Genomic DNA, 24848 nt, shown 5'->3' on the forward strand with positions numbered 1-24848 from the left:
AATGTGTTATTAAGAAAGATAGAGAAATCAAAAGACTTATTCCTATCCAACTTCGTTTAAAAAAAAGACTGGTCAGTTCTATTCATTTCCAACGTCTTCAACAGTTTGGAATTTTTTAAAAAAAAAAATGTAAATACTTTCTTGCAGTCACGTACTTTGTATACAATAGCCAAAATGTAACAATGCGTCTTAGGCATTAGTCCATCGAGATGGTTAATGGTCTTTAAGTGAAAAAAGAACTGGGGTAGTAGTAATGACCTGTCTAAGCTTAAGGACATTGATCCTTTCTATTCAGGTCTTGGTGAAAAAGATACTGTTGAACTTTCTTTTTCCATTCCTAGTCGTCTATTGAATTATTATTTGTCTGCTCGAATATCTACTGATGGCTATGATCCCTATGAATCAGTTTTGTCATGTACTTGAGGTTTGTATTTGTTATGGGTATGATGATGAGGACAGAAGTTGATTTTTCGATAAATGTCTGAAACTAAAACTGAGATAGATATGCATTGAATAGATGGACCCAACGGCTCACATGGATACCAAGGTTTATAGTGTGACATATGCGACTTCTCTACTTATAACTTTCTTAGGGCCGGCTTAAGTAAATGCAGCCATAAATCATAACCCAAGATTATTATTAGTAGATTGATATTTTGTCATGGTTTTCTTTTGAAAGACTAATCTGATTCAAATAATTTTTGTACAAAGTAAATTTGAAGTTGAATTGAGTTTAGAAAGTTCAAAAACATATTTTAATTTTTTGTCGACTGGCGGCTATTTGCTCCGTTATACGTATGATACAATTTTCAAGTACCAAACCTTTGGTACGTTCCATTATCTGAGGTATCAAATAAGATATCCCATTTGGAAAATCATAAGAAAAATAAACAAGTGAGATCTAACATAAATGTCATTTTTGAAAAAGATATTACAATTCTTAGACCAAGTCCACATTTGTCTATTGGCAAGAACAAGACTAAAAGTCAGCAAACACCTACATTACATCCTGAAAAACAAATGACCAAACTACCCACCGTCTACCCCTATATATATAAACCTCACAACCTCTTCCTTATCACTCACAAACATAACCAAATCATGGCTCTCACTAAAATCTCCTTAGTCCTTCTTCTCTGCCTTTTATGTTTATATTCTGAAACCGTCAAGTCTCAGAACTGCGGTTGTGCCTCGGGCGTATGCTGTAGTCAGTACGGTTATTGCGGTAATGGACCAGACTACTGTGGTTCAGGTTGCCGTTCAGGTCCTTGCACTGGCACCCAAGGCGGTAGTCTTGGTAGCATTGTGTCACAAGCTTTCTTTAACAATATTATCAACCGAGCTGATAATGGCTGCGCCGGAAAAAGATTCTACACACGTGATTCTTTCATCAGTGCCGCTAATACGTTCCCCAACTTTGCTAACTCCGTTACTAGGCGTGAAATTGCTACTATGTTTGCTCATTTCACCCAGGAGGTCGGATGTAAGAATTTTGTTACTTTTTTTACCTTCTCTAAAATATATAATTTAACAAAAAATACTGACATAGCAAATGTAATTCTAAAAAATATAGGCATAAAATCGCTTTTATATAATCTATATAATTGGAAATTTACAAATGATACTAGGTAATTACCCGCGCCTTGCGCGGAATGTGATTATTAGTTTCATTATTTTTAATAAAAACATATTAAATCTGTTTAATCTAGATATTGGTTCGATTTTAAATTATTTTTTGGTGTATTCTGTTAGAATGTTTGATTTTTTAGTTTTTCGGTAAAAACAAAAAATTATTATTATTTATTTATTTTTATGTTATAAATTTTAGATAATCGTCATGTCGAATCAATGGTTTCATATAATAGTTTGTAAACGGATAATAGTTCAAGAAAAAGAAAAAAAATTTATTAAGACTAATCATTTCACTACAATTTGGTCGGTAGTGAAAGAAGCATTAAGAAAAAAAATATTTCAACTTCCAAAAAAAAAAATAGATACTTCAGTAATGGTAAATACTCATAAAGTGCTCACATCAAGGTGCTCATGTATGTGTATGTAAAAGTATATAAAAATAAATGACAAATATATAAAGATATTGTTAATTAATTAAATGACATTTTTGTTCTAAATAATACATGAAAGATAAAATTAAAATTAATTAAAAATTAAAAAGGCCTTGACATTAATGAATTTTTTTCATATAAAAAATCAACTGTATCTGTAAATAGAGGTGGGCACAGATCGAATATCCGAGTATTTAGAGGCATTCATGTCGATTCAATCTTTAGCCACTTGGATAGTCGGTGACTATGATATCCGAAATGATTTAGAATTTTAAAGAATATCCGATTTGATCCTTAAATAAAATATTAAAAATAATTGAAAAATTTAATAATAACGCTTTATTACAAAAAAAATATTATTTACTTTTTAAATTTTAATACCTAATAAAATAAATTTAATTCATTAAAATATTGTAAAACTTATATAAACTATAATATATATAACATATATATATAATTATGTACATATATGTATATATATGCATATAAAAGATCGAATTTGATAATCACTCCTAAAAATATTGGTATTGTGATTTGCATTTTTTTAATTGTATTTTAGTTTTTGATTTACTTCGTAGAGTTACGGATATCCATATTTTTTGGTTCAATTCAAAACGGATAACGAATTGAATCAAAACTTATAAATATTTTGCCTAACTTTACCGGTAAACAATAAAAATAATATATATATATATATATAGTTTAGCTTTTGATTCGTTATTTTTTTTATTCGAACCGAAAAATCCAAAGTTTTATTGGAACCATACATATAAGTTTTATATTACAAAAAATACAAAGTATATAGTGTGAACACATTTATGAATATAGTGTGAACGCGTTAGCATATTTATTATCAAATCATTGTGAGTTTGTCACATGTCTATTATAGTGTGAATGCATTTATTACAATGCTTCTCCTTTAATATATAAGATATATATATATATATATATATATATATATATATATATATATATGGCTACAATACTATATGCGCCTGAGTGTTTTAAAACAATCACGTAATAAAATACGACTAAACCTTTCGATAAAATTATATAAATAGAAATTGAACATTTGACTTTATCTCAATTAATTGAGAGCTGTTTCTATAACATTTTGTTTAATGTGTCCATCTCCATATCGTATAGATTTCTGCTACATTGAAGAGATAAACGGAGCGTCAAGAAACTATTGCGACGACAGGAATTACCCACAATACCCATGTGCACCAGGCAAAACCTACTACGGTCGTGGTCCGATTCAGTTATCATGGAACTACAATTACGCACAGTGTGGTCAGAGTCTCGGTCTCGATCTTCTACGTCAGCCAGAGACAGTAAGCAGCAATCCAACTATAGCTTTCAGGACAGCTTTGTGGTTTTGGGTGAATAACGTAAGGCCGGTACTGAACCAAGGATTTGGAGCCACCATTAGGGCCATCAATGGAGACTTAGAGTGTAATGGTAAGAGTCCAGATAAGGTTAATGCAAGGATTAGGTACTACAGAGATTATTGTGGGCAGCTTGGTGTGGACCCTGGTCCTAACCTTAGCTGCTAGAAAAGCTCTGTAATGACTATTGATGGACGCTACTAAAATAAATAAATGAGATGATCATCATAAAATTAAATCTCATGCATGGACTTTGTGTTGGGTTTCAATGTTTCCTGCTCCACAAGCAAAAAAAAAAAAGTTGTAATCTTATACAATAAAGGAGATTTGTCTCTCTCCTTAGGCTATCCACATCACCAAAGAGGATGGGGCATTTTGTGACAGCCGTCCTTATCTATTTTTATTTGTTTTGATGTTTAAACGATGAATATTTTTGCTGGGCTATTATTCTTTTAGGCCCAATTGTTGTTACGTTTTAGCATCAATCTTCCTCACGTTCTCAAGCAATCGGACTCTTCCTCTTCCAAAAACCAACGTAAGCTCCAACTATAAATCTCCAATCTCCAAGGGATGAACAGCACAATTTGAGAAGAAAAGTCTCTACTAATTACCAAAACCGAGAATGGTTAATTCCTTCATCTTTCTTGCGGATTTGAAAACAGGGACCAATCTCCAAGGTCTCTGTTCACCCTCACCATCACTGTCAACTTTGGTAATCATCTCCTTGCTATTTTCGATTTCAAAATTTTTGGGTTTTGGTCTCTGTTTGTTTCGTGGGATAGTGTTGGACGATCCAAAGATTTATCTTTTGGTTTTAACACATTCTGATTATAATTTTATGTGCAGGAAGATGACAGGCTTTAGAGTATGTGATCAGTGATGCTACTGAGCCAAACCTGTTTTTCTTTCATAAGCAAAAGATATATTGTTCCGACAAGGCTAACGTATAATATCTTGGACGGTACTATAAATCAAACTCCACAGCTCTGTAGTGTATTTGCAGCTCGAGTTGTATGTTTCTTTATCCTTTCTATTTATGTTCATGTGTTGCTTAGGGGAAGAGACTAAGTGAAAGTTGTCTGATTTTTGGTTGCGTCTAAAGTGTTTTTGTTTTCTTGTCTTTCTCTTTTAGGGTCTGGCTGTTTTTAATATTTTGAAGGCTTTTCTGCTGCTGCATCGAAGTTGGAGACCATTAGGCAGGGTAAAATTTTGTTTTCTTCAATAAGTTGGTTCTGTCACAGTTTCATGTGATGTAAATCTTTTATGCTACTAGGAGTCAGTTTCAAAGTTTGTTGCGAGCGACTAGATATGTCAATAAGACTGGACTGAGAGGTATATGTGCTTTGTATGAACTGCTTTGTATGTCCATGTGATCAAGGTTAGTCTTTCTTCTTCTTTTTTTTAGAAACACAGTCTTTCTTCTTCTCTAAGAAAGCATACTAGGTTGAATTTATCAAGTACTTGTGTATAGGGATGTTAACATGGGTAGTTACCCATGGGTTTACCCAAACCCACTAATAATGGGCTGGGTTTTTACCCATCTAAAATTAATTGGGTCAACCATGGGTATTAATTTTAAAACCCATATTTATGTTGGGTAAATACAAAAGGATAATGGTGTACCCATGGGTTTTCAATTATATATATAGATTTTTACTATTTTAATTAAATTATATAAAAATTGCAAAAACGTTTTTTTCCGTCAGAACCAAAAAATGATTTTTTTCCGCAAAAACCCTACCTAAAACTAATATTTCTCACAGAAACCAAAAACGAGTTTTCCCGCCGAAACCGAAAAATCGAGTTTTTCTACCGAAACCACAAAACTTGTTTTTCCGCCAAAACCATAAAACTAAGTTTCCCGCCAAAACCGCAAAACTGAGTTTTCTCACCAAAACTGCAAAACTGAGTTTTCCCGTTAAAACCGTAAAATCGAGTTTTCCGACTGAAAGCCCCAAAATCGAGTTTTTCCGCCAAAACCGCAAAAGGTGTTTTCCCGCCAATGCCGTAAAACTCAATTTTCCCGCCAAAACCGCAAAAACCGAGTTTTCCCGCCAAAACCGCAAAAAATGAGTTTTCCCGCCAAAACCGCAAATGAGTTTTTCCGCCAAAACCGCAAAAAATGAGTTTTCCCGCCAAAACCGTAAAACTGAGTTTTTCCGCCAAAACCGAAAATTGAGTTTTCCCGCCAAAGATGAGAAACCGAGTTTTTCCCCCAAAACCGCAAAACCGAGTTTTCCCGCCAAAATCGAAAAATCGAGTTTTCCCGCAAAAATCGAAAAATCGAGTTTTCCCGTCAAAGCCGAAAACCGAGTTTTTTCCCAAAACCGTAAAAACGAGTTTTCCATCAAAATCAAAAACGAGTTTTTCCGCCAAAACCGCAAAAGCGAGGTTTCCTGCCAAAACTGCTAAACTTCAGAATAAATAAGATAATACTTTGGGTACCCACGGGTAAACCTATACCATATTGGGTTTATTTTCTGGGTTTGGATTTCAACCCTGATGTTTCTGGGTTTTTGCAGGTTGGGTATAAACTGGGTTGGGTTATTTGTGGGTTGGGCTGGGCTGGGTTATTTTACCCTACGTTAACATCCCTACTTGTGTATATGTTGTTCTTTGTTGTGATTAACTTCATCGATCTTATGATATGATCTATGGTTTTTAGTTGATGCTAAAAACCAGAACGCGCCTTCTGAGACAAAGCCCCTGATAGTAAACAAGCTTTCACACCACTTCTCTTTCGGTAAGTATCTCTAATAAAAATTATTTATTTTTCCTTAGAGGGGTTTTGTGGGTTGGCTCTGTGACGGGGAATATAGAGAACTTGGTTTGGTTATCTGAATATGAATGACGGTGGGCTTCACACTTCAACCACTTCAGTTAAAACTCCAGTTTTTTAAAATTGTATTTGGTCAACCTATGCGCATGGAGAGAAGTAATCAATTCATTGTCCAAGATTATATTCAAAGGTCATGTCTACTTTGACTCAAGTTTGAGCAAGCTCCGAGAGTTACGATGGAGAGTCCAAGGGGTATCAACGTTGATAACCGCAACAATTTTTTTTTCTTTCTGATATTGACGGTTCTTTGTTTCATCAGTGATCCAGGAAGCTACATTATTCTATGAGACCATTGTCTGTACGTACATACTGTACGGATATGGTGAAGATTAAAGGGTTTAGCTTGGATTCACGTGTCTGTAAGTCATTATTTATTCTATGCACAAACACAGCTCAAGTGTTTGACTCTAATTCTAATGTCTCTACTTCTCTCTCAGGTTCATTAATGGTTAAAGAAGCTGGTTCATTGGTTAATGAAGTTAAATGGAATATTTTCGGTAGTAGTTTTATTGTCTTAGACTCGGGTTTAGGCTCTGAGATGGGTGATCCTTCTCATAGGAATCTAGGAGGAAAATCAGTAAAACCAACTCAAAACTCAATCTCTACCGTAAGTTCAATTTCTTCTTAATTATTCAAGGACTGTTTATAACCTGAGGCTCTTTTCTCTGTGAACAAAAGTCTGGAGCTGTCAACTTGCGGAAAGTCAACAGGGTGCGAGGTCATTGGAGTGCAAGCAAGAGTGACTAAACTTCTTATGCGGTAAAGAAGATTAGCTTATTTATGAAGAAGAGTCAGGTCTTTGTGTTTAGTAAGTTGCATAGTCAGGTGTGGTTTGTATGAAATATCAAGCTTTGAAGGGTGATTTGTTTTTAAAATTTGGTTATTTTGGTTTAGGTCTATTTTTTCATTTGTAATGTGTTTCTGATCATGAACCGGTTTGAGCAAATACTATTTGTCGTCTACGTATGGTAAATATATTCTTACGGGTTCTCTCAGTTTGTAAAGAAAAAAAGTGTGCTTCTGTGTCCATCTAACAACTCAGGAATCAGGATCCAAAACAACTTACATACAACTTACATCAATTGGATGCTTCAGAAACTTCTTTGTACTTTGGAAAAATTGCATAAACTTCACTAATCTCAGCATTTTTATTTTCATATAATGGAGACTATGTGGATTTTTGCATCATATTAAGACACCAACTAATAAAAAGTAAATTCTCTTAAAAAGAGAAAGTTTAACTAATAAAAATATCTTTAAACAATGAAAGTTCTAAATCATAAATGTAAAAAAAACATTAATATGAAGTAATCTCTCATATATAAAAAGGTTTCATTGGAAAGTTTCTTAAGCCATATTAATAAAGATTTAGCACTACCAATAGTAACATTAAGTAAAAAAACACTCTCAATAAAATATGTCAAATAAATATCATAAATGAGTTCAAAATTGTTAAAAGGTGTTAAAAACATATAAAATGGTCTCATTTATTTAGTTTTCTCTGTATTTTTCAAAAAGAGAGTTTCTAGAAAAAAAAGTAAATTCTCTTAAGAGGAGAAAGTTTAACTAATAAAAAAAATATCTTAAAACAATGAAAGTTCTAAATCATAAATGTAAAAAAAATATATGAAGTAATCTCTTATATATAAAAAGGTTTCATTGGAAAGTTTCTTAAGTCATATTAATAAAGATTTAGCACTTTCAATAATAACAGTCAATAAAAAAACACTCTCAGTAAAATATGTCAAATAAATATCATAATTTTTGTATTGCTGAGTTGAATTTGAAAACAATTTGTAGAAAGTAAGTAATATTCATCATTTTGTACATTATATTATAAATGTAAATTATTATTAATTAAAACATCCACATGCTTTTTGTTATGCAAAGATTTATCGCACCTAATCGTGTACGTCATTATGAAACTTTTCTCAAGCAGCTTCACCTCTATAGCCTCACCAACTTCTTCGCGAAGAAGAACGTAGGTCACCTACCAAAAATACACGAGTTGCTTAGTTGATTCAAAATAGAGACGGAGACAAAGTATTTAACGAATACATCCATAGTGGAACCCCAATTTGGTGCTTTAAGAGAATAATCACAAACAAACACATGCATTTACGTGCTTTATTTTGGAACACCAACTTTATTTTATATTTTAAATTAAATTATATTTACTTTGGTGTAATTATCAACTATTTATTCTATTGTTATTTTATTAATCTATAAAACCAACTTATACTATTTTTCTTTGACCTAACCAAATACAAAACAAAGTAATACAATACAAGCACCAACCACTATCAAATGGATAAAAAATCAATTATCAACTCATCAGAAAACAAAACATACAAATCCGGCGCTAAAAAGGTTTCATTGGAAAGTTTCTTAAGTCATATTAATAAAGATTTAGCACTTTCAATAATAACAGTCAATAAAAAAACACTCTCAGTAAAATATGTCAAATAAATATCATAATTTTTGTATTGCTGAGTTGAATTTGAAAACAATTTGTAGAAAGTAAGTAATATTCATCATTTTGTACATTATATTATAAATGTAAATTATTATTAATTAAAACATCCACATGCTTTTTGTTATGCAAAGATTTATCGCACCTAATCGTGTACGTCATTATGAAACTTTTCTCAAGCAGCTTCACCTCTATAGCCTCACCAACTTCTTCGCGAAGAAGAACGTAGGTCACCTACCAAAAATACACGAGTTGCTTAGTTGATTCAAAATAGAGACGGAGACAAAGTATTTAACGAATACATCCATAGTGGAACCCCAATTTGGTGCTTTAAGAGAATAACTAGATTTTGACCCGCGCTTTAAAAGCGCGGGATACTTTTTATTTAATTTTTTAATAGAAATTTTAACTTCAAATATATATATGTATATATATATATATATATATATGAACTTATCAATTTAAAGTGTATTAAAATGTTGGGCATTTACCTATATCCGAATCTGAACCTGAGCCCGGTCGGAAAAGCCCTAACTAAAATTCGAATCGAAGTAGCAAAATATCCGCGGATATTGAATTAAAAGAGATTGAATATCCAAACCGAACAGGTAATATCCAAGTTCAAACGCATTTTCGAAAATAACAGAGCATATGTATATTTAACCTTGTATTTTTAGTTTACTTCTCTTATTTTATTCAAAAAATTTATATTAATTATGTAAATGGGTAAAAATCATATAATATACATATAATTGCGGACAAAGTGATTTGCTATTCATTTAAAATGCATGTTAAGCTTCTTGTTTCATTCATTAACAAAAGTTGAATTCAAATTATCAAAAAAAAAACTAAATTAGTATTTTTCTATTTTCAAAATTTTGTTGCCAAACTTGATAAACGTTCAACCTATTAAAATTTTAAATAATCAGCTAAGTTACCTGTAATTTTTTAAGTATAAGCAGTAAGAGTGATGAATAATTTGATTATTTTTTTCAAAATCTAAAATATTCAGAACCCAATCCAAAATAACTGAACCCACTAAAAATACCCGAACCAATATCTAAAAATACCTAAACGGATTCTAAACGCCTATACCGAAGTACCCCAAAATCCAAAATATTCAATCAGAACTCGAACAGGTATCCAAACGCCCATGCCTAAAAACATTATGGTCCTCCATATACTATTTTAATTAAAATAATTGAAATTATTTAAAATTTTAATTTAATTTTTTATAACTTTCAAGTTTAACTTTTTAACTTAAATTTATGAATAAATATGCAATTTTATTTTGTGATGTATATCGTTTATGTTTGTGGAAAATAATTTTAAATATAACTGCCAAACTGTATTTATATTTCTAGGTCTTAGCCCGTATGACTGAAACCGTTATAATATTCTTTTTAAATATATATATATATATATATTTGATACTATTAAATTAATTTATATTTTTAATATTATAAAACTGAATATGATGATATATTTCCACCTTTGATTTGATATGCTCTATTTTATAATAAATTTATTATAAATTTGATTTGATATGTTTGTTTAGCATATTTGTATTTGATTAATATTTTGTTTCTTATTTAATATAATAATTATAAAATATGCATGCAGATTTGTATGTAGTGGTGATAACTTTCAAAAATTTAATCCAAGAGATCCTACTTGTCTAGCTATGGCGGTGACGTGATTCGATTATAAAATGCAAATCTGCATGCATGTTTTATGTGTTTTAAAATATTTGTAACATAATGACATGTTTGATCATATTAATTTTGTATGTTCTTAAATAACATGAATTTTGGAGATGAAATTTTCGAAAATGAGATATTTTTATTCATAGAAAACTAATTTAAAAATGTTATTAATAATTTTTACTTCTATAAATTAAAGCTTATAACTTTAAGAAACTATTAAATTTATAATATATTAGTCTTATTTTTCATTAAAAATATATGTTCATATATCATTATTATTCATTACCTAATAAATACTAATATCATTATATATCTTATATTAACTAATAACTTTTTTAATTTAATGAGATTAAATTGCTTATAATGTGCTGTTATCGGATGCTATTAATACCCACTTTTCAGAAGAAAAAAAAGTCAAAAAATTGGTTATAATGTATTTTTATAATTTGCGGTTTGATCAAATGATTATCTTATGAGTAATGGGGGCAGTGAAATGTTATCTAGTAATTTTGTTTTCTTCTTAACCCATTTGTATTTTTTTTTACGTCAAACGGCTGATATATTACTCAAACTTGAAGTGGTCTAGGGAATCAGATCGGAATAGAAAAACCAATTATTTTAGATTATTACAAAATTTATGGATTCAATTAATTCTGGGCCATAAAATCTTTCGAAATATTTCAAAATGCCTAAAAGGTCTAATAATAAAAACTTCTGAAAGTTAGTGTCTCGGATTTTTTTAATATAAATCAGATTTGATAAGGTTAATGCATTTTCATAATCATATCTCATAAATTTAAGATTTGTTAACATATATTTGAACATAGAAAATCCCAAAAACAATTGATAGTTAAGCTTTTACAAACGAATATTTTTGTTTGCAAAATATTTTTTTTGTTTCCTTTTACTATTCACATTTTCTATATAATTATAATTTGAAGGAAATAAATTTACATAATCAGATGTGTTGCGATTTATTGGGATTGTTGTTAAAACTGGTGGAGAAAAATTCTATCACATATTTAATTTCTAAATTATTTCTTTTGTGGATATATTAAGAATATATTCTAAAATAATAACTTATGAACAAATGTGTTAACATAAATATTATAAAAAAATTACACATATATATATATGATGCATATTTTGATGGGGTTGGTATATATTTAATGTTTCAAGAACATTAAATATGGTTTAAGAGGCATTTTACTTACCCAGTTTTAGTGGTTATCGACAATATAAAAAGAGAAATACGGTGAACCTCTAGGTTCACCAACCAATAGTGATTGAGTATTTGAAATTTGATATCTTTTAAAAAAGGTACATTAAGGTTTTGATGTGTTTTCAAAAAGGTACATTAAGGTTTATCTATTCACCAACCATTGAAATTTGATATCTTTTTAATTTATTTAGTTTTGATGTATGATTTAGGGTTTAAAATTTTCCAATGGTTTACGGTTTATCCAAGATTTAAGGTTTATAATTTAGGGTTTGGAGTTTAGAATTTAGGGTATAGGATTTAGTATTTTGCTAACATTTTAACAATATTTATTTATTTATTTTTTGTAACTATATTTATGTATTTTTATTATTTTATTTTAAAAATTTATATCATATTTGGAAATTCAATTTTATTTCCTTTTTTAAAAGATATCAAATATCAAATACTCAACCACTATTGGTTGGTGAACCTCTAGGTTCACCTAGGGGGTGAACCCAAGAATTTCTCATATAAAAAACTGAATGGTTTTGATTTTTTTGTAGAAAACTGAATGGTTTTTATTTTATTGTTATGATTCTCGATTTTCAAAGTGATATCTCACTCTGTGGTTCGTATTAACTGTATTCAAAATATGTTCTATGCTATGCAAACTAACTTTAATAAATTGTTATGATACAGATACGCAAAACTAAAGTATAGCTAACCTGTCCGTAATGTACTAACATATACCGTCATATATTATGCAAAAATTTAATCAATGAAATAAATATAACCTGCATCAATTCAACCATCACCATAAGTTCAACATGGTCTTCAACAATGGAATGTCTAATCATTCAACCATCACCATGGAATGTCTAATCATTCAACCATTCAACATATAACGTTCACGTTGTAAACTGATATATATATCGATTTCAATTAGACCAGAATTAGTTAATGATTTATACGGTTCAAATCAAATAAAACAAAAACGTACAAACCAGAAGCAAAGTAATAAACCTCAGTTAAGCGGATTCGTCAGCCGTCTCCTAACACCCATAGCCGCAATCTTTCAAGCTACCTCCCTCCAGCCAGCGTTGTGATTCATTCTCAGCTCGTTCTCAATCGGTCACTCCGGCGGCGATAGCTTACGAAAGCGTTGGGTTGTAGAATCCACCGATCGGAAACCACAACCACGACGGAGCAAGAAACTACCCAACTTCGCAAAACTCTGATTTAGCCTTCTCCTCGACTTCTCGCCGTCCTCAACAGAATCCTCACATGAGAATAAGAAAAATAAGATCAAACCCGCCTCTGCAACATGTCTAACTTCACCTCAACCAATTCACCTCACCTCACCTCACCTCACCATGGTCGTAAAAGAAGAGCAAAGGGAGAGCGAGCGAGCCAAAACACCACACCAAACTCGATCTATGATGGTTAAGATATGCTTTAGTGATTTGATTGAAAAGGATAGAGAAATAAGGTAATATTGTTGGAGAGGAGAACCTTTTTATCGATGAAAGAGAGAGATAATAGGGCAAATATATATTTTGTTGGAATAAAAGGAAAAACATAATTTAACAAAAATCATAGCTTTAAAATATTTCAGTGGCATGGCTCTGTAAATACTGTTGAAACAGGAGGGCACCTCAAAAAAGAGCCTTCTGTTTTAATAGTATTGATCACAAACAAACACATGCATTTACGTGCTTTATTTTGGAGCATCAACTTTATTTTATATTTTAAATTAAATTATATTTACTTTGGTGTAATTATCAACTATTTATTCTATTGTTATTTTTTTAATCTATAAAACCAACTTATACTATTTTTCTTTGACCTAACCAAATACAAAACAAAGTAATACAATACAATCACCAACCACTATCAAATGGATAAAAAATCAATTATCAACTCATCAGAAAACAAAACATACTAACCCGGCGCGTAGCGCCGGAATACCACTAGTAATCTTATAATTTTAAGTTAATAAATGTCTGAGTTGCAAGAGAAAAAAAATCTGATGGAATCATATATAGTTTAGTTATTAAAATGAATTCAATACAAATGGAAGTTTAAAGATTATCCTGGTTTAGGTTATTTCTAACCATGCATCATCAAGTTTTCTAACCATGACTCGAATCAGAAATTAATCAATTATCATAAAATTATCATAAAACCCGGTTAAAGACGAAACTGTCAACAAACAAAGCCCAGACTCAGAGGGTCGGTGGGAATTTATTAATAAGCCCATAAAAGGCCCATTAGGTGTATTAGGGTTTTCCTCTAATCTCGTCTCAACTAATGTATATATACGCTAACATAACTTCTCAAACATATTGTGTTCCGTTTCATTATTTTTGGTACTTATCATCTTGTTTTTTCTGGTTTTAGCTTTCATGGTTTGATATTTTCCGTCCAAGTTTTAAAAATAAAAGCTGTGATGAAAAAAACCGTGTGCCAGAGATGGAGTCTTTGTTCTCTATCGCTGACGGCTAAACACAACCCTCTAAGAAGTTCTGAGCTTTTTCGTTTAGATCTTTTATTATTTTATCAATTTATAAACAGAAAACTGTTTTGAATTTTTTTTTCTGAGTCGAGGTGACGATAGAAATTTCACAGGTCTGTCAATCCCCTGAAAACATTTTTGTGATGTTATTGTGATATCTCGACAGGTTCTGATCGGCTCATAAAAAAAATTGTGTGTTTTAATTGAATCTGGGAGTATGATGAATCCCATTAAACAAATGGGTTATTTGCCACTGATTTTATATTGATGTTTTATTCACCTTGGAGAACTGACTCCCAGATTCAAAGTTTTCAACTTTATATTTTTTCAGTTTCAAAATTGTTTATTTGTAAGGGTTTTATATTGTTTTAACTGGGTATATGATGAAATTATATTTCATGGGTAATTTGCGTCTGAATCTTCTTGATGCTATCTTTATGATTTTCTGATACCCTTATTTGAACCTTTTACAGAAGATCATTTAATTAAATTTTCTGTGAGTTGCAGTTTTAAAAGATTAGTTTATTTGTTTAATAGGAGAGAGCGATGATAATGATGATTATGACAACATAGAACAATCCAACTCTGACAAATTCTGATGAATTTTACATCATGCACTACCATCTGAATCTCGCTCTCCCTATTTGATTTGTTAAAAGCTTATATTCTGTTTATTCGTTTTGGTTAAAAGCTTTTATTCGGATTATTGCAGACTAATTGCTTGTCATGTTTTCAAATTGCTGAAAGTGGAAATCTTTGGATAGTTGACATATTTTCTTTAGTAATCATCAGAATTATCTGCAAGGACAGTTAATGAGTTACTGGAAGTAAGCAGAGGTTTATTAGCTTCCTGAACTAACCGATCCAACCCAAACATAAATTATTTAATCTGCATTCAATAAAGAGGTTCACTAAATCACATAAATCCAATAAAAAGTTTACAAATGTTTGCACTCTAGATTTTGAAGTTCAACTGTTAACATTTCAAATAATGAAATTTGTTTTATTAACATATTAAACATCGAACTTAAAAATAAAATAAATATTTTAATTAATTTAATTAACAAATAAAATAATTAGATAAAAATAAAACTCAGTATAAATTGTAAAAATTGGTACATATTCAGGAAAAATCAATATAAATAAAATTAAAATTTTTAATAAATAATAATAAAATTAAAAAAATTAAATAACAATTCTAGAAATTCAAAAATAAGATTAATTAACTGTAAAAATCAATGAAAATTAGTAAAATAGGAAATTTATAAAAATGTAGAAAACAATTATTTTAATAAAAAAAAAAGCAAAAATTAAAAATGAAAACCCAAACCTATTTGGCTTTTAGGTAGCATATGAACATTTTGGAGCTTAGAGATTTAGACTCAACAAAGCATTTAAAATGTAAAATTTTGTGAACTTTTTTTGCCAGTTTTGCAAAAGAGGATTGAGCTCAAGTACATTTTTTTTATTTTGTTTTCCTGATTTTTTTGTAAATTTCCCATTTTTATGTTTATTTATAGATTTCTACAATTTATAATTTTATTTTTAATTTTAATCGGTTTTCAAAATTTATTCTTATTTTAGTTAGATTTTTGAAATTATAATTTTTTTTATTATTATTTTTGAATATTTAAATATTTAAATTTTATTTTTCTTGATTTTCCTGAATTTTTATCATTTTTTAGAATTTATATTAATTAAAAAATATATATTTTTTTTAAGTAAACTGTCATGTCACCGATTTTACCCGGTACTCCTTCCGTTTCAAATTATTTGTCGTTTTAAATTTATGCACATAGATTAAAAAACATTTAATTTTACATATTTTCAAAGTAGAAGCACTTTTACCAATACACCTAACCATATATCAATTGGTAAAAAATATATAGTAGAAATATTTTCAATAATTTTGTATTGAAAACCGAAAATGACACTTATTTTAAAACAAAAATTTTATTTTAGAATGACAAGTTATTTGAAACAGAATGAGTAATGAGTAGTAACTGGTCACAGTTTTGACGTGTGAAACAAAGAAAGTTAATTTTGAAGTTTAATACTCCCTCTGTTTTTTAAAGATGAATGTTCTAGGATTTTCACACTTATTAAGAAACCATATTAAAACTTAGTTATTAATGCATAGTTTTTTGTAACTTTATATTTCCTATATTTTTAAACCAATAGGATTAAAAGAAATGTAATTAATATTTTTGAAACACACAATTTTTCATTATTAATTGACAAAATATGCTTTGAAAACATGAAAAATACATCTTTTAGAAACAAAATATTTTCCTAGAACATCCATCTTTAAAAAACAGAGGGAGTATATATTGAAACAAGTTTCATTGCTTAAAGTGTTAATAGTTGAATTTCAAGGTTTAAAGTGCAATTTTTTGTCAAATTCATGGTTTTTTCATGCTACTTTCCCCTTTTAAATTCTTTGAGTGGAGACTAAAATTTTGAATTGAGTAGTAGAGTTGCTGAAAAAATGGATTGATTAGGTGAAATAATGCCATAAATGTAACTAGAAAATAATATTGCCACTTGAGCATGTCCACATGAACTTCTATGTTGTTCGTTTAAGGATCCTTTGATCAATGAAAAATCCGTTAACCAAATAATCTTGGCAAATTTGTAAAATATGCAAGGCCACATGAGTTCCAATATCAATTGGATTGTTTAGTCCTTTTATTCAAATATTAACAAATCTACAACTCTCCCTAATCTCTCCTTCAATACCAGTAAGAACATTGATATTAGCCATTTTCAACATAGATTCCACAAAATCCAGAAAGAAGAGCTCTTGATTCACCGCATATTCCCAAACCTTCCTGAATACCTCTCCTTCATGATCTTCACTAACCAAAACGTTATCCGAAATCAACAACCCTCTTCCCTTCAAAAGATTGATGTAATAATGGTTATCAAAGTAAGCAGGAGTCTGTATATCCAACGGTGACAGTTCGTTGTCTCGGCTAGAGTCTTTGCACTGTGACCGTAGGATTCGCCTGAACGTGCTGTGTCTTTTGAATTCATCGACGTAGAATGTTTGCAACATGTTTGGTTGATTAATGCGTTGCTTGAAGCTCACGCATCTCGCGTTACCTATCGTATGAGCGCCTGAAAGAGCTATGAGGTCTTGAATGTCCAGACCTTGTTGCTTGAAGTTTATGATGAGGCCTTCGAGAGAAGTGTTTGGTGCGGGGATGTATTGGTTTGCGCCGGCGAAGCTGGCCTTGATGGAGTCTCTTCTCCCTAAGTAAACTTCCCACCATGGTCCACCTCTCTAAAAATACACCAATCATTTTCGTTTTCGTTTTAGGGTTTGACCCGTTAGGTTTTCTATTTATCAGAAACACCAGTGAGGAAGAGTAATGGGGAATAGTACCAGGAAGACGGAGTCACGAGCTGCCATGGTGATGATGTCGGAACAAGAGACGGTTAAAGGACAAGCTTCTTCAAGGAGGTACTTTATGTAATCGATAACTTCAAACCCACGCAAAGAGTTCACGTTTGGAGTTGCTTGTTTCTCACTCAATATATCTCCATGTGTATCCAAGAGCACAGACGCATCACAACCCTAAAATAAATCAATCATACGACATGATAAACCAATTTTAGCCTTCTTATACACCTTTGATTATTATTAAAGTAGGTTAAAATCAGAGAGTGATGTCTAACCAAGACAAAGCAGTCGTGGAACTGAAGACGGAGAAGAGAAGCGGCCATGCGAGGATCTTTGAGAACAGCAACCTCAACGTTGTGCTTGACGATTTCTTCTGCTAATGGGCAACTCTCTTTGTAGAAACCTTTCACTAATGCTCCTCCAAAGTCCCCCAAAGCTGTGGTCGTAATGGCAGATACCACGATTAAAGAGACCCATAGCTTCATCTCCATTGGAAAGTTATGTCCTGTGTAATGTGTTTCTCTGTACGTGTGTGTGCATATATGTGTGCTTAGTGTTTTACTTTTCTTTAATATGTTACCTTGTGTCGTTACATGCATTTTCATGCCAACTTTTACCAATTTGGAAGTTACAGTATTGTCAACTAATGTCAAGGTAGATACAACCAATAAAGACCTAACTTGCCTGGTAGGATATAAAAAATAATATAAGATGTTGGTCAAAAAGAGTACGTGAAACTAATCACTTTTTTGAGAATAAAATGACGTTTAAGAAAAAGTAATATGTTGGCGTGACAAATGACAACGTTTGTTGTTTCGAACAAATTAAGTCTCTTATATATGTTAACAAAAAGAATCATAGACTATGGTGTATAAAATATGTTTGTGATATTAAAAACCAACGAACCATACATTCATTGGTGTGTTGGTTATGAAAATATGCATGAGAACTGATATACTTTTAATGATTTTTTTTATAAGGAAATTTGGAACATAGAAGTAGAGATAAACCCTCCTAATTAATGAGCAGCGTCTTCCTCCTCGCAGAACTTGGTGTATTCCTTTGAACCCATCAAAGATTCTAACTCTGAGGGGTTGCTAGGCTTCACTTTGATCATCCATCCATCTTCATAGGGGCTTGAGTTAATCTACACAAAACACAAATGGTAATTAGTTTGCTTTACATGTTGTCATCAACTGAGACGTAACTTACTACTTTCTTTCGTTTTAAATCGTACCAAGCCTGGTGCTTCTGAGAGCTTCTTGTTAACCTCAATGACTTCACCTGAGATGGGAGATAAGATCTCACTTGTCGCTTTCACACTCTCCACTGCTCCAAAGCTTTTCTCTTTGCTCACTGAACCATTTTCCTCTGGCAGTTCTACAAACACCACTTCTCCTAAATGGTCCTGCAACATTTATTGTTATTTCTCCTCTTTTCAGCCAAATCATCTTTACATCATTCCCCAAAGAGATAAACTCTTTTTAAGTTCCTATGTTACCTGAGCATGGTCAGTAATACCAATAGTGGCAACAGAGCCTTCATGTTTAACCCACTCATGTGAATTTGCATACTTCAATCCCTCCAGCACTAAAAAGAGAAACCTATCAACAACTTATGACAGAAGCTATGTAACACACAACTATATACATAATCACAATCACCTGAAGAGAAGCATCTAGAGATGGAGAAAGCAGGAGTGAGCTGAGACTTGGAGACAGAAGAAGAAAGCTTGAGAGCGCTTGCTGTAGAAGAAGCCCACATTCTCAGTGCCATTTTTGTTTTTTGTTTCTTTGCTTCTTTCTTGCTCTGTGTTTTGTCTTCTCCAAACAAATAGGAGATTTTAAAGATATTCTTTCTGTTTTTCTTGTTGTGTTCTATCAATGACATGTAAGGCATAAATTGAAGGCCTCATCCTATGCCTATGGTGTGTATTAAAAGTGTGACCCAAACCTTCTCTACTACTCAGAAGCTCTTGCAACTACTTTTAAAAATTCTTTTTTCAAGTTTGGGGCTCTTACAAAAATTATGGTTCTTTTTACAAGTGGCTAATTCCTACGTACTAGGTGAAATTAAAATGACCACATCTAACTTTCTTGTCTTATAAATCATGTGGTGTTCGTTAGAACGGAATGTAGTTTTTCTTATGCACATACATCATTTTGTGATCATTAGATTGTTTTCACTGAAGTTCAGTATTCCCGGTTATCTCAATCCAACCGGTTCGAGATTTTCATTCTACCACAATGCTGTTTCCTACATAATCTAGTTAGTATCTTTAAAGTTTAGTCATCATTGTCAAAAGATCTTTAAAGCCAAAACAGTTGTGTCGTTTTAGAACAATAGGTTAGGTTAGGTGATGGCCACTGTCCCATAACTCTCTACTAAAACCGCGTTCTCAACAGCGCAAAACTCTATTTAAAGGTCTATCTATCACTCGTTCTTTTCTCTCATTGTCTGAAAAAATCCATGAGTAGACAAAAGCGATTAGAATCTTGATTCTTCTTTTGAGCAATCTCTTTTCCATTTACCTTCGTTCTAATGGTTCCACTCCCAAATAATTGTAATGCCCTGATGAGATGGCGTCAGGGAAAATGGGAAAGATTGTTGATCAGAAGAATCACACGAGATTCTTTGACATCTCCTCAAGTGCTGAGTTTCATGGAAGTTGGGTGTTCAACAAAATACAAAAGGACAGACCAAATAAGTGAGTGTTCAACAAAATACAAAAGGACAGACCAAATAAGTGTCTGTGGTGACAGTGATACAGAATACCAAACCCATCAAATGAAACATTTTATAATGGGTTTGGTGTTTGAGTTTTAAGGTTACAACTCCCAACGTGAACTCTCTGAAACACTTCGGGGTTAAAGTATAATTAATTAAAAATACCAGGCAGATATGCAAATAGAAAATAAATAAATAAACTCAAATCGGATTCTACCGTCGGAGAAATAACTCCAATCAATCCCCAATTGGAAACCCTAACCATCAATTTCTCGAAAAAATGAGCAGCAGCGACGATGGCACCACCGTGGAGATCACCCACAAAACCATCGGCCCATCTCGTCCCTCTCGAATTCGAGTGGCGTCTCGTATCAAAGTATGGAACTTTCTCATTCTTCCTCTGTATCTCGCTATACTGTGTGTAACGAAGTGGATTGATTGATTGATCATTGGCTGATTCTTAGGTTCGTGATTTGAGGAACGCGATTGCGGAAAAGGGTCGGTTTCCAGTGGCGAATTTGAGGATGATTCTCCGTGGGAAGGCATTGCAAGACGAGGAAGATGGAGAGGATGTATACGTCACGCTCAAGGACGAAGGTACATAAAGGTTGAGACTTTCGTGTGTCTCTTTTGAATGGGTCTTTTGATTATGCATTTGGGTTTTGTTGTGTAGATTCGTTGACCGTTGCTGTCATTCCAAAAAGACCAGTTGGAGTTGAGACATATGATGATGATGATGATGACGAGGAATTGGTCTGGTGTTTTAACTCTTGAAAGAATGTTTCTTTTTTTTATTAGTTTCTGTTCTTTTTTGTAATCTGTTTTTGGCAATGCAGAAGTTTAAGCTCCCACCATCAGCAAGCAGGGGGAAGAGGAAGCTTTACTACTTTCTTCGCAACAAGCTGAAGCTTCCCGGTTAGTTCTTTAATCTTTCCAAGAATGTTTGAAACACTAATTCACTTGTTTGTGATGTTCTAGATATCATTCTGATGGGACTCTTCTCTTTAAGTCTAAAGATGTGGGCTATTATCACCTTGTGGTTTATCTTGGCTCCTATTGCCCATCGTTGGGAACTAGGCCCTATCTTTGTAAGTCCTCTTCATCTTCAGTGTCTGGATTCTTGAATAAGGACTCTTGTTTTTGCAATGCCATTGGATATGCATCTTCTTGTGTACATAGATATTATATACTGTGATCACTTGGCTCACATGTTCTATTTTGTTTGTGTGGTTTCTTCGTTATCATGGGTTTCAGTTACTAGGGACTGGCTTCTCAATCATCTTACTCAACCTTGGTAAACGACAACCCGGTGATGTCAGGTATATACATATCTAAAGAAACTTCAGCCTCCGTTGATCTTCTTGAGATAACAACGCACACTTGATTTAAGGAAATATGCACACTTTGACTTCGTAAATATCCTTGGTAACTTATTAGACATAGGGAATAACAAAAGCTTAGGATTCTGGAAGCATATGATTCTTCAAGTAGTCTAATTAGCTGGAAAGTGGAATCCTCGTATATTGACTTTCGAGTTGTGTAAATATCTTCTCTTTGGATTACAAGGAACTGAATAAGTTGGGTGTCTTTCTTTGGCAGTGCATATTCCATATTCAACGAGGACTTTAGAGAGCTTCCAGGTACATATAATGCAGAGCGTATAGACCGTGACATACGAGCAGGCCATATATGATGCAAGATTGCACATTGGCATGACTAAGATTAACATCAACGGTGGAACAGAACTTAATAGCCAGTATGCAACCAAAAGAAAAAGATCAGATGTTTTTGTCCCATCAGATTGAGACAACACAAAGCATGACAGTACTTGTACATGAGATCTAATTTTGATATTGCAACATTATATATTTTTAAAAATATGTATGATATCATACTTTCTGTCATATTATGATTATTATGTGTGGGAAAATAAGCTCTAGGTCAACTTAGGTCCCATCAAACTTGATGATTCTTAGGTGTGAATAAATCCAGTAACCAAATCTGTCTATCTAGTGATTCAGTTGGCTTGACGCTTTTCACCTTTGCCAATTTATTTCCTTTTTTTCCATGCCTTGCAAATTAAAGAAACACAAATTATCTCAAAAGTCTATGAAGTATTGAATTAGGATTACATTATTAATATTACACAAAAAGTCATGCTTTGAAGTACATACATCTAAAGTAGACGCATTTCTGTTTTAAATTCAAAATCACTTTTGCTTTTACAGATTTGTTGAAGAAAAATTAAACCTAAACACATGGTATTTTCGTGGTAAAATTATCTTTGAAATTGCGTTTTCATGGATAATAAAAACTTTTGTATTTTATAAAAGGCTTTCTTAGCTGTGACATGTGAACTGTGAGTGGTAGTTGGAGTGACTTTGCCAATCCTTGACGGCACGTTTTAGGGAAAAGGTCAAACTTCTCGGTTATCTACAAAATATTTTTTCTACATTTAGTATAAGTTATATTTTTATTAATATTAACTCGTGAAAGATGATAAGTTGTTTTAAACTTCAATAATGCTCTAAATGATGGATAATTTTGAATATTACAAATTATGAGAAATATTACAAGACGATTTTATAGCCGATAATTCTACCTGCCTTATGAGGATTCACGTCTAACTGCATCATCATGAGCCATCTTATGAGATTCATGTCTGACGGTACTTTTTACGCCATGCCGAAGATCTCCTATATGTTTTTTTCCATAAATCTGCATAATTCACCTTTACTGGTATTCGAAACTCAGACCTGTATTCGAAATTCAGATCTGATGGTGTAGAAGCATTAATGAACTCTTAATCAAATAAATTTGAATATCTGTAACCTTTTTTTTATCAACAAAAGTCTGAAAATCTTGATGAACAAAAAAGAAGTGTTTAAAGTAATAGGCCAAAATTATTTTAAATGAAAGGGGATAAGACAAGAAGTCGTAGCGGGGAAGGGAATCCGACAAGTATGACGTCGTTTCGGCGAAGGAGTCTACGAGGTGGGTTCCACTTGTCAACACCTAGTTGACTATTGTTCTTTTATCTTCCTCTCCGTGGGCCCTACGCTGCCTAATTGTAATTAAGTCAGCCATTATTACGACTAGTTTTCATCTAATTAAAAAAACTATAGAGACTGACCATAATCATAACCTGACGTGAATATACGAAAACTGATTTTTAGTATGAAAACATGCACTTTTCCGTGCAGTGTGATACATGTCATGATTATTTAAATGAGAAGATATATTGCCATGCATATATGAATTTGATTATGAATTTGATTTACATGTTTTATTTACACCACCTCATACATGATTTATGATTAATTGTTATAAGTGCATTTTCATTTAATTTGTTTTTTTACTTCAAATTCAATACGACATAAACCGTAAATGTTAGTAGTAACTTTTTAAATAAATGCAAATATGGATTTCAATCAATCCATAAATGCTCATAACTACTCCCTCTGTTCCTAAATAATCTATGTTTTAGAATTTTCACACTTATTAAGAAAACACTTAAAATTTTGATAATAAATGTATGATTTTCTGTGTTTAGCTATTTCCTATGATTTTTAACCAATCAAAATTCAGTAAACACAATTAATGTTTTTGAAATTTACAATTTGCCATTATTACATACATTGAAAATGTAAAATATAGATCTTTTAGAAACAAAATATTTTTCTAAAACATGGATCATTTAGGAACGGAGGGAGTATTAATCAGTGCTATTAATGTGATTAGTGATTGTTTTTTATCAAAATTTTGCATTAATTAACAAAATACCTTCACAGCAATAGAATCCAATAGTAAAGGTTATAAATCTCAAACTGCATTTAACAGAGGGATTGAAAAAAAAAATCACACTCCTTCCGTTTTTTTATATACACCCGAAACCTAACGCACACCACGAAAAAGGCACGACACAAACTACCACAAATCCTTTGAACGTAGACGTCAACAAACCAAGACAAACTGATTGTATCAAGATTCAAGATAGCTAATCTCAAAACCAGAGCAAATACAATCGAGATCACCCAAGCCAACAACCGTAGAGTCTAGGAGCAAAATAAAACAAGCCACAAAATGTCAAAGCGTTTCCTTAAATTTATTGACACTAGAAACTGAATCGGAGGTATTAAGATAAACAAGGTATGTATTTTGGGCATGCTAGATGTGATATCTGCGAGCGATTCTAATAATCTGATCATGCCATAACGAATTGTCAAATTTCTCTGAAGTGGTCTGTTATTGGATTAACTTAACTTGCATGCATGATTTCTTCAAAATAACACCAAGCTTTCAAGCTTGCTTCGTTATATTTCGCATGCAACAAACTAATTGTTATGCGAAATTACAGAGAATACCACCTACTTATTATTTTAAACATTGATGTATATTAATTACCACCTACTTATTTTAGTTTGTGTTGTAATTAACAAACTAGATTTTGACCCGTGCAACCGCACGGGTGTTTGTTTTCACTTTTCTATACATAAATTATTGTTTTAGAACATAAGTGGTATATATTTT

At 31.9% G+C, this 24848-nt stretch overlaps 4 protein-coding genes, 1 long non-coding RNA gene and 4 other non-coding genes across 9 annotated transcripts; 6 read left to right on the plus strand and 3 right to left on the minus strand.

Annotated features, from left to right (window-relative positions):
* The first annotated feature begins 88 nt into the window (after positions 1-88).
* On the plus strand, positions 89-7269 carry LOC103867366 (endochitinase At2g43590). The gene is made up of 2 exons (XM_033291266.1): positions 89-1483; positions 3210-7269. Exons 1-2 carry the CDS (start codon positions 1021-1023, stop codon positions 3617-3619), a joined length of 873 nt encoding a protein of 290 aa, XP_033147157.1. The 5' UTR covers positions 89-1020; the 3' UTR covers positions 3620-7269.
* Positions 7270-10710: 3441 nt separating this feature from the next.
* LOC103867368 lies at positions 10711-13635 on the minus strand. The gene is made up of 2 exons (XR_632648.3): positions 13028-13635; positions 10711-12949 (listed from the first exon to the last, which is right to left on the minus strand). It is a non-coding gene; the product is annotated as an uncharacterized LOC103867368 (long non-coding RNA).
* Positions 13636-14111: 476 nt separating this feature from the next.
* Positions 14112-14203, plus strand: LOC117134515. Its single transcript, XR_004458700.1, has one exon. It is a non-coding gene; the product is annotated as a small nucleolar RNA U61 (small nucleolar RNA).
* Positions 14204-14272: 69 nt separating this feature from the next.
* LOC117134517 lies at positions 14273-14362 on the plus strand. Its single transcript, XR_004458702.1, has one exon. It is a non-coding gene; the product is annotated as a small nucleolar RNA snoR14 (small nucleolar RNA).
* A 31-nt stretch (positions 14363-14393) lies between these two features.
* LOC117134512 lies at positions 14394-14486 on the plus strand. Its single transcript, XR_004458697.1, has one exon. It is a non-coding gene; the product is annotated as a small nucleolar RNA Z101 (small nucleolar RNA).
* Positions 14487-14556: 70 nt separating this feature from the next.
* LOC117134514 lies at positions 14557-14642 on the plus strand. The gene has a single exon (XR_004458699.1). It is a non-coding gene; the product is annotated as a small nucleolar RNA Z101 (small nucleolar RNA).
* Positions 14643-16014: 1372 nt separating this feature from the next.
* Positions 16015-18228, minus strand: LOC103867369 (peroxidase 20). Its single transcript, XM_009145428.3, has 3 exons — positions 17867-18228; positions 17574-17765; positions 16015-17471 (listed from the first exon to the last, which is right to left on the minus strand). The coding sequence occupies exons 1-3, from the start codon at positions 18194-18196 to the stop codon at positions 16878-16880; spliced, it is 1116 nt and encodes a 371-aa protein (XP_009143676.2). The 5' UTR covers positions 18197-18228; the 3' UTR covers positions 16015-16877.
* Positions 18229-18429: 201 nt separating this feature from the next.
* On the minus strand, positions 18430-19499 carry LOC103867370 (glycine cleavage system H protein 3, mitochondrial). The gene is made up of 4 exons (XM_009145430.3): positions 19256-19499; positions 19093-19181; positions 18829-18999; positions 18430-18738 (listed from the first exon to the last, which is right to left on the minus strand). The coding sequence occupies exons 1-4, from the start codon at positions 19488-19490 to the stop codon at positions 18610-18612; spliced, it is 624 nt and encodes a 207-aa protein (XP_009143678.2). The 5' UTR covers positions 19491-19499; the 3' UTR covers positions 18430-18609.
* Positions 19500-20492: 993 nt separating this feature from the next.
* On the plus strand, positions 20493-22259 carry LOC103867371. Its single transcript, XM_009145431.3, has 7 exons — positions 20493-20694; positions 20783-20915; positions 20992-21071; positions 21155-21233; positions 21297-21406; positions 21573-21637; positions 21918-22259. Exons 1-7 carry the CDS (start codon positions 20599-20601, stop codon positions 22009-22011), a joined length of 657 nt encoding a protein of 218 aa, XP_009143679.1. The 5' UTR covers positions 20493-20598; the 3' UTR covers positions 22012-22259.
* The last annotated feature ends 2589 nt before the right edge of the window (positions 22260-24848 follow it).

The sequence above is a fragment of the Brassica rapa genome, chromosome A05 (assembly GCF_000309985.2).
Source record: "Brassica rapa cultivar Chiifu-401-42 chromosome A05, CAAS_Brap_v3.01, whole genome shotgun sequence".
Classification (NCBI taxonomy): Eukaryota; Viridiplantae; Streptophyta; class Magnoliopsida; order Brassicales; family Brassicaceae; genus Brassica; species Brassica rapa.